This window comes from Capra hircus, chromosome 17 (assembly GCF_001704415.2).
Source record: "Capra hircus breed San Clemente chromosome 17, ASM170441v1, whole genome shotgun sequence".
In the NCBI taxonomy this organism is placed as follows: Eukaryota; Metazoa; Chordata; class Mammalia; order Artiodactyla; family Bovidae; genus Capra; species Capra hircus.
Window position 1 is genome coordinate 2361334 of NC_030824.1, and position 9992 is coordinate 2371325.

The 9992-nt window shown below is 46.4% G+C and overlaps 1 protein-coding gene across 1 annotated transcript; it reads right to left on the reverse strand.

The window, feature by feature from the left end:
• Nucleotides 7633-9805, reverse strand: LOC102187154 (cytochrome b-c1 complex subunit 9). Its single transcript, XM_005691619.3, has 2 exons — nt 9519-9805; nt 7633-7896 (listed from the first exon to the last, which is right to left on the reverse strand). The coding sequence occupies exons 1-2, from the start codon at nt 9666-9668 to the stop codon at nt 7852-7854; spliced, it is 195 nt and encodes a 64-aa protein (XP_005691676.2). The 5' UTR covers nt 9669-9805; the 3' UTR covers nt 7633-7851.

A 9992-nucleotide genomic window follows, 5' to 3' on the forward strand; every position in this document is an offset into this window, starting at 1 on the left:
GTGTGTGTGTGTGGTGTGTGTGTGTGTGTGTGTGTGTGTGTGTGATATGTGCTGCGTGGGCCACTGCCCGGCCCCAGTACAGAGTGTTCATCTTTTGCTCACACTCAAGAAGCTGCCATCGCCTCCATCTTGCCCGAGGAATTTGTATTCCCTCCAACACTACACATGGCTCAGATGTTTTAAAATCATGGATTTCTGTCCCTTCCTCAGGAAACTTCAAACTCATCTGCAGGACAGTCCATGTGCCCTGTTGCTGGAAGGGCTGGCTGAGTTACCGGGTGGAATCTCTTTCTTTGTAATTAACTTACATTGCTCCCCACCCCCAGCTTATTACAAAACCAGTAACATGCTTGCCGTGGGTCACAGGAATAAGCAAAGAAAGAAAAACCACCAGAAAGAATCACTGTTAGGATTTTAGTTCTTTCCAGCATTATTTTAGAAAAAGGAATATAAACATTGGTTTTCTTCAAAAATGAGATCATTCAACACAGGCTGTTTTCACTATTCTTTTCAGTTAATAAGACATTGTGAACATTTTTCCATGTCTTATTTGCATCCTTTAATGGGTAAAAGCATGTCTTGCTGTTGAGTCGCTCAGTTGTGTCTGAATCTTTGTGATCCCATGGACTGTAGCCCACCAGGCTTCTCTGTCCACGGACTTCTCCAGGCATACTGGAGTGGGGTGCCGTTCCCTTCTCCAGTGGATCTTCCCAACCCAGGGATCGAAACAGGGTCTCCTGCATTGCAGGCAGATTCTTCAACATCTGAGCCACCAGGGAAGCCCATTGACCCCAAAAGCACTCATCAGTAAACTTCCTGCACAGAGTCTGCATCCCAGAGAACCCAGCCTGTGATAGGCAACATCTTGTGTCTACCAGGGACTAGACTAGAATGTTCTGAGGGCTGGGCCTTCCTTCTTTCTTTGAGCTGCCAGTACAAACTGGACTCTACCCAAAGCCAAAAAGTTTTGAGCCTTGGCCGGCAGCCCTGAAATGCCAGAAGTTTCCAGGGTAGCCCTTGGCTGGGTTAATTAAGCAGACAGTTGAATGAGAATTTACTATACAGTAATCTTCACTCCCCTTGACACTCCTTCAAGATGACAGCATCTCCAGAAATAACAAGAATCATAGCTGTCATTGTAAATAGCACAGTGGGTATTTTACAGGTGAGGAAATCCGCTCAGAGAGGGTGAATAAATTGGTTGAGTTTGCACAGCCAGTGAGTGGTGGGGCTTGAATTCTACCCCAGGACTGTTAAAATATTTGTGCTCTTCATCCTTCACTAGAGCTATTCAATGGGAATAATAATGTTACCTTCCAGATCGTTGCGATTATTCAAATTAAATGACGTGAACCGCTAACACTTGGTACAATGCTTGGCTCATAGTAAATGGTTTATAAAGTAAATCATTACTCAGAAAACTCCCCAGGAGCTTCCCTTTCTTTGTAGTATGAAAACCAGGGACTTCCCTGGTGGTCCAGTGGTTAAGAATCCGCCTTCTAATGCAGGGAATGAAGATTCAATCCCTGGTCAGGGAATGAAGATCCCACTTGCCATGGGGCAACTAAACCTGGGCAACAGCAACTACAGAGTGCGTGTGCCCCACAATGAAAGATCCCGCGTGCCTCCATGAAGCTCCTGTGAGCCAAACTAGGACCGATGCAGCCATAAATAAATACTTTTTTTTGTAATCAAAAGATTAAAAAAAAAAAACAGAGCAAAATCCAAACTCTTGGTGTAACCTATATAAGACCACACAGTATCTGACCCTGTCTTTCACGCCTTCTCTTCCTTCAGTTCAGTAACTGAACCAAACTCACATCTACCCCAGGGCCTTGGCACTTGCTGTTTTCATTTCCTGGAACACTCTTATTCTGGGTCCTACCTCACTAGATTTCTATTCAAATCTCAGCTCAAATGTCATCTTCCTGGAGAAGACTTCCCTGACCATCAAACGTTGTTCTTCAAACCTGAGTCACTCCCTATAGGTTATCCAGTTTTATTTTCTTCATAGCCCTCAACATGAGCTGAAATCCTTATTTCCTTTCTCATTTACTGTCTGTCTCACCTACTAGAATGCTTTATAGCTCCAAGAGGGTGGGGGTCTTTATGGTTCTCCACTATTTGCCCAAGGTCTAGCACAGTGAGAGGTATAATAGGCACTCCTTAGAGATATACTGCTTGAATGAATGAATGAATGAATAGTTTCTACCCGTTTGGAGAGATGTTCCTGGATGCAAGAGAGAAGCTAGGGGAATAGGGCATCAGCATAAAGCGCTTTGCCCAGAGAGAGGTCCTACTTGCTCAGAGCTGACATACCAGATGCCAACTTCTCAGAAAAGTTTCAGAGACCTTCTGGAACTTGCTTGATGAGGCACCTAAGCAGTTAGCTTTTCCTGACACGTGTATGAGTGGAGCAGGTGCAGAGTCCTTGGGGCTTTTGACCTGTCAAGACTATCCTAGCTCTTGCCCTCAGAAAATGCCGTGGGCTGAGCTTGGGACAGAGGCGGACCTTTTTCCCAGTAATAACGTCTCTGTGTCAGTCTGAGAAGGGTGCTAATCCTCACTTCCCCCACCTGTGGGCAGATTCACCCAGGGAACCCTGAGGAGGCCCAGCTCCCACTCAGCAGGGCCCATCAAGAACAAGCTCCCGGGACTTCTCTGACCGTCGTGGTTAAGACTATATGCTTCCACTGCAGGGGGCATGGGTTCAACCCCTGGTCAGGGAACTAAGAGGAACTAAGATCCTGCATGCTACAAACTTAAAAAAAAAAAAATTTTTTTTTAAAGAACAAGTTCTCATCAGGACTTCAAGAAGAGGCACCATGGACCACCCCGCAGCTGGGTTCCAGGGCTGGGGGCCCACATTTCTTGACTCTCTGTGTTCATGTTCTCCCTGGGCAGCCCTCTTTTAATTCACTTCCATTTCCCCACTAAAGAGAATACAGGCTTGATGTAGAAAACTTAGAAATCGGGGGGAAAAAATACAAGAGAAAAGAAAATGGCTCAGCCAGTTAACTACTGTGAGGAATTTCGTATAAGCATTTCCAATTTTTTTTTTCTTATACATGTTTACCAAAAACATAAAAGGTATCACACTTTATTGGAATTTGTGACCTGCTTTTTTCACTTAGTTTTATATTGTGACTGTTCTATCTAAGCACGTGCATTAACTTCTTTTTTTTGCTGAACTGCTTTGTTTCCTATAAAATATTTTTTATTAGAATGTCGATATCAGCTTGTTTTGAGAAAAAGTCAATCACTGTTGCACGAAGTGAAGGTATATTTTTGAAATCCTAGCCCTCAGGTGTGAGTTTTCCCAGGAAAATCTGGTGCAGCTCCTGCAGGATTCTGTGTGCAGCCTGATCAGCACGCGTGCGTGTGCTTGAGAGGATCCAACTACACACTGAAATATGCCACTTTGCAGCTTGGTTTTGTTTTCACTTTGCCCTTTTCAACTGCAGGCTGAGTCACCCCATTCTTTTTATCGTCTGCAAAGATTTCTATGGTATGAAGCTACCTGTTATTTAACCACTCCCCCACTGAAAGGCATTTTTCTTCTTTTTTAAATTCCAAACAAGCCTCCAGTGACTTTTTGTGTGTGCGCATATGCACGTGGGATCCTGGAGATACTTTTCCAGGAAAGATCAGGAACAAAAGGAACAAACAGGGACTCTCCTGGTGGTCCAGTGGCTAAGACTCCAAGGCGGGGGTCCTGGGTTCAACCCCTGGTCGGGGAACTAGGATCCCACACGCTACAACTGAAAAAATAAAAGATTCTGCATGCCAAAATGAAGATTGAGTGCTGCAACTAAGACCCAGCTCAGCCAAATGAATAAATAAATATATATTTTTAATGGAACGAATATTTAAAAATGGATATCACCAAAGCACACTCCAATATCACTGCTTCAGGGTCTGTGGGCAGTGCCTGCTTCTTCACTGAAACACTGGTTTTGCTAATCTTCTCCATTTTTGTTCGTGGGATGTGCAAAAAAAATGGTTATTTCATTGTGCTTATTAGTGAAACTGGGCATCTTTTCATGTTTGTGGCCATTTGTATTCCCCATTTTAATTGCCTCTTCCTGTCATTCACCCTAACCTCTACTGTGTTAAGTCTTTTTTTCTCATGCATTTGAAAGACTGTTTCATATGTTAGTGAAGCTGGTACATTGCCATGTTTGTTGGATATTTTCTCCCAGATAAAACGTAATTTTAGGACTTTCCTGGTGGTCCAGTATTTAAGGTGCACGCTTCCGGCTCCCCTGGTGGCTCAATGGTAAATAATTCGTCTGCTGATGCAGGGGACACAGGTTTGATTCCTAGTCCAGGAAGATCCCACCTGCCGTGGAACAACGAGGCCCATGTGCCATAACTACTGAGCCTGTGCTCCAGAGCCCGGGAGCCGAAGCTACTGGAGCTTGTGCTCCACAAAAGGAAAAAAAAAGAAAAGCCCCCACGATGAAAAGCTCACACACCACAGTGAAGAGTAGCCCCACTTGTTGCAACTAGAGAAAAGTCCGAGTAGCAACAAAGACCCAGCACAGCCAAAAATAAAATAAATAAAACTATATTTTAAAAAACGTTAAGCCCCCAAATCTCTTGGTTTTATTTATTTTTTATTTTTTGTGTACCTATGTGTTTATTTACATACACAGAGAATTGTTTCATGCATACACATCATCCATGGAATCATTCAGTTATTCTCATCTTTTAAAATGTTTTTAACAGAGTCCAACCTAAATAGTTTTTTTTAAGAACTTCAAATATTTATTTTAGGTCTTTATTTTAGACATCATCACAACATCTATCATCGTATATTTCTAAGCCCTTAACATTGTATTTTTTTTTTAATTTTTTTAATACTTTATTTTACTTTACAATACTGTAGTGGTTTTGCCATACATTGACATGAATCCACCACGGGTGTACATGCGTTCCCAAACATGAACCTCCCTCCCACCTCCCTCCCCATAACATCTCTCTGGGTCATCACCGTGCACCAGCCCCAAGCATGCTGTATCCTGCGTCGGACATAGACTGGCGATTCGATTCTTACATGTCAGTATACATGCTACAATGCCATTCTCCCAAATCATCTCTTGGTTTTAAATGGCTACATATTTCACCTCAATGCTGCTGCTAAGTCACTTCAGCCGTGTCCGACTCTGTGCGACCCCGTAGACGTCAGCCTACCAGGCTCCTCCATCCGAGGGATTTTCCAGGCAAGAGTACTGGAGTGGGGTGCCATTGCCTTCTCCGTTTCACCTTAATAGTAATTCCTATTTTGGATATCTCATCCCTGCCCGCCACCCCCTCCCCCCCAGCCATTGTAAACATCATGATGAACATAACTTGTGGACATTAACTTTTTTTTTAGGAAAACTTGGTAGAAGTGGAATTCACTGGGTCAAGGGTGTGTATATTAAGGATCTTGATACATAAGTACAAATATCCTCCAGGAAGATGGTACTGCTTCACATACGCTTGCAATAGTCCATCTGTGACATTTTCCTGTATCCTTGACAAGGTTAGGTAATGTTCTTTAGCTTGGCCAGTGTGTGCCAAGTTTTGTCTGACTTTTCTGCAACCCCATGGACTGTAGCTCACCAGGCTGCTCTGTCCATGGGATTTTTTTCAGGCAGGAATACTGGAATGGGTTGGCATTTCCTTCTCCAGGGGATCTATCCCACCCAGGGATCAAACTCGTCTCCTGCATTGGCAGATTGGCGGATTACTGCTGAGCCATCAGGGAAGCCCAACTTGGCCAACATGACAGGTGTATGTCACACAGGGCTGACATGACAGATGACCGCAAACTGAGTGACTGAAAACAACAGAAATCTATTTTCTCCACGTTCTGGAGGGTTACTCTAAACTCAAGGTTTCATCAAGATCCCTCTAAAGTTTGGGGGATAGGAATCCTTGTCCTTGCTTCTGGTTGCTGGCATCTCTGGCATTCCTTGACCCCTGCAATTCTCACCTTTCACTCTCTCTCGGTCTTGTCTTCTCAGGACGCCCGCCATTGGATTTGTGTGTGTGTGTGTGTGTGTGGGGGGGGGTTCCCCAACCCATTACTCCATTTCTTTTGAAAAAATGTGTATTTCATAACGTGGCTGCTCCAGGTCTCAGTTGTGGCACGCAGGATCTTTCAGTTGGGGCATGTGAACTCTTAGTTGCGGCATGCGGGATCTAGTTCCCTGACCTGAGATCAAAACCTGGCCCCCAGCATTCACGGCGCAGTCTTAAGTCACTGGACCGCCAGGGGAGTCCCACAACCTCATCTTCATTTAACTGAATATATCTGCTGCTGCTAAGTCGCTTCAGTCGTGTCCGACTCTGTGCGACCCCAGACAGCAGCCCACCAGGCTCCCCCGTCCCTGGGATTCTCCAGGCAAGAACACTGGGATTTTCCAGGCAAGAGCACTGGAGTGGGGTGCCATTGCCTTCTCTGATATCTGCAAAGACCCTAATTCCAAATAGGGTCATGTTGAGGTTCTGGGTGGATAATATTCACTCCCATAAAATAGGTAAAATGGGGTTAACATTCGTCTCTTAATTGAAGACAGACATACAACCTCAACAGTCCAGAAGCGCCAATGATGAATAATGGGGCATCTTAATGCAGAATGGCTTGGAGACACTCTTGCTGCTTGGGCTGAATATGCCTCACCTGAGGCAGGTAATCAATTAAGCTCATTCTAGCCCCACTGCCCTGAGCTTGTCATCAGGTGCGCAAGGAATATTGTAGACTAACTTTTCAAGAACGCTCCATTTTATTGTTTTTCGCCCGCACACTACCCTCAAATTGTTGAGGAAAGTGTAGTGTAATGTAAATGGCAAATCTTCAACCCCCAGGATTATTCTTTACTTCATGGTGAAATCGTTCTTAAAAAGAATAGCCTCTACTCTGGCTCAGGTCTTAATCTGGCCCCTAGAACTGTACGACCTTTGTTGGGTCATGATTTCTCCAGGCCCGGACTTGCCACCTTCATGAGGATATGCCTCAGGTAGGGCACACTGGGCAGTTCCTAGGGTCTCTCCAACCCCCGCGTGAGTTTCCCAAATGACTCTTCCCCCATCAGATGCTAGTGGTTGTTCTAGCTCTGGCCCCATCACTCCAGGCTCCAGGTGAAAGATGGTGGGCAAGTGAGCCACTCATCTTTCCAGGCCAGTCACCAAACAGAACCAACCACTCCACTGTTCAGCACATCTCCGTGCTCTCCAGGGCTGCTCCCAGCCATGCAGCGTGTTTTCCGATATGCCTTACAGCTATGAGAAGATGAGCTGTGGCCCAGACAGGTATGCCAGCTTCCCCAAAGATCCTCAGCAACTTAAAGGCAGAATGGAGAATAAACATTTGTTCCCCAGCTGGATCCACAGCGCTTCCCTATGGCCAAGCCAGTTAGCTGTCCTCTGCATGACTCAAGAATGGAGCTATTGGTTTAGAGGCCAAAGTTGAAGGTTAACACCTCCAGCTCTAGCTCACGGTGTGAAAACTAGAATTCTCTGGAAGTTAATGGGAGACCCAGAATAATGGAATCTGCCCTTCAGATGCCTGCAGAGGACTTTGAGCAGTCAAATAACTGCTTAAGTGAAGAGCAGGTAGTTAAGAAGATGCAGAAGCAGGTCTCAAGGACAATTTACATTTATTTGGTGATGACTCTGACTAAACATACTTCAGACACAGCAGAAGTTAAAGAGTCTGTCAGGTGACGCCATCTCCTGTGGACAGCTCAAGGCGGTCTGTGGAAAGCGGCGTGAGCCTGTCTTCGAGCTGAGGCCCTGGCTCTGGGCAAACAGCTGGTGCTGGACCTGGTCCTTCCGGCCTGGACGGGGGCCTCCAAGGAGCTACTCCTTATTCTCATACTTGTGCTTGATGTGCTTCCACAGCTTCTGCATTTGAAAGACAAGAGCCACACACTGAGTTTTGCTCCTCACATCGTACACGCCTCCCACAGCCCTGGACTCTGAAACAGGCCTGAGAGAAACATGGACCACATCCAGACAGCTTGCAGTGGGCAGTCTGGAAGCAATAGCAGGCTTGACGTACACTCCCAGCATTTCCAGAATGCGCTCAATCAGTATGTGAAGGAAGGGGAACGCATGACCTCACTCTAGAGGTAACTGAGGTAGAGACACTAAGGGCCCCCAAAAGTGAAAGTGAAGTCGCTCAGTCGTGTCCGACTCTTTGCGACCCCATGAACTGCAGCCTACCAGAGTCCTCTGTCCATGGGATTTTCCAGGCAATACTGGAGTGGGTGGCCCCCAAAGCACACAGTTATTAAGGAAGAGAGGCTGGAAATGTCTCATTTCTTCAACTCCCAGGTATTACTCCAGAGGTCCTAAGAGCCTGGTCCCCAAATACTTCACACTGAGCCATACTTTAACCTCATCAGACTTATGATCCCTGGGTCAGGAACTAGCTGTATTTTCACTCCTAAAAGCACCAAGAATGGGTGGATTATGACAACGTTCTGAGATGCTTTCCCCACATACTGAAATGGCCAGGGGAACAGCTTACAAATGAACAGGAGCAGCACTTTCATAAGGACAGAAAGCTACCCTGACCACAGGCTGTACATCAGGAGACAGAGCCTGCCTGGGCTGTAGGGCCAGACAGTTTCAAATTATTAACAGAGTGGTGGAATACAGCTTATTTGTCCAGGACATTCCTTAGTATGAGCCATAAATTAAATACTTTACGATATAAAGTAGGCAGAGCACCCAGCACAGTGCCTGGCACACAGTGACTTTAAAAGGTGTTGTTATTCTCTATCTTATGCTTCCACTTTCTCCCTGGGATGGTAAAAAATGCTAGTTTTTGAGTGGTACCACCTACTGGACACCTTGCCAGCATCTCATGGAATCCTCACAATAATCCCCTGAGACAGCTACTATCATTTCTATTTCACAGAAAAAAGTGAAGCTCAGAGAGCTTAACTCACAAGTTATTGAGTGGAGGGGCCCGGTATTCCCACCCAGGGTTCTCTGCTTTTATATCCTCCCGATCCCCCTCACCCCTCACCCCCTAACCACTATTAATACCATCGCTGCCAGCATAGAAACGCTTCGGAACTGAAAAGTGCTGTCTAAAAAGGCCAGCCCCAGTGTCTAAGAAGATGTCCTATTCACGGCCGTCGCCCGCTCAAATGTGCCCTTGAAACCCTCAGACGAAACAGGGGTCCCGGGTCCAGCCCTGACTTGCCACTGGCCTCCTGGTGGTGTGGCCCTAATAATCCTTCGCTCTCACTCTGCTTTAGTTTTCGCTCCTGCCAATGGACAAGTGGGTGTGTGGGGTGGGAGACAGCGATACTAGCAACCCCTGCAGAGTGGGAGCTGTTGATCCCGTTGAACGTTTTAGGGTTCATACCGGCCGGGAACGGACAGACGGCAGTCTACAGATAGAAGACCTCCAGGGTTCCCCCGCTTCTCGTAAAGGGAGACTGCGTCCCGCCCCACCTCCACTCCGTCACCCCTCAGAAGGGCCCAAGGTCAGGGACGGTCCAGGCCCTCACCCCCTCGTTGATGTGTTCGTAGATCGCGTCTGCGCCTTGATCGAAGGCGCGCTCGAAGAACAGGGCGCCCATGACGATGGTGAGGGCGAAGGTAGAGGTCCTGCGGAACAGCAAGGAGTACAACCTCGCAGTCAACGTCGGGGCCGCCATGTTTGTCCGCTGCAGAACGAGCGCCGGCGCCGAGACGACCTTTCTCTCCAAAGGGCCTCCACGTGTAATGCTTTATGGGATTCGTAGTTCTTCTGAATCTCGGCGCTCGTCGTTTTGAACTATGGAGGTAAACGGATGGCTTGCGCGGGATTAAGGTCTCCTAAAATCCAGATCATGGAATCCCAAACAGCTTGGTGAAACGTATTACTGAATTCTTCTTCTTAAGCATTTTTTTTTTTAAGATTTAATATTTTCACTACAACACCCAGAAGCCCTCGCGCTTCCTCAACTTCCGCTCTGTTTCCGCTTTGATTCGCAAAGGTT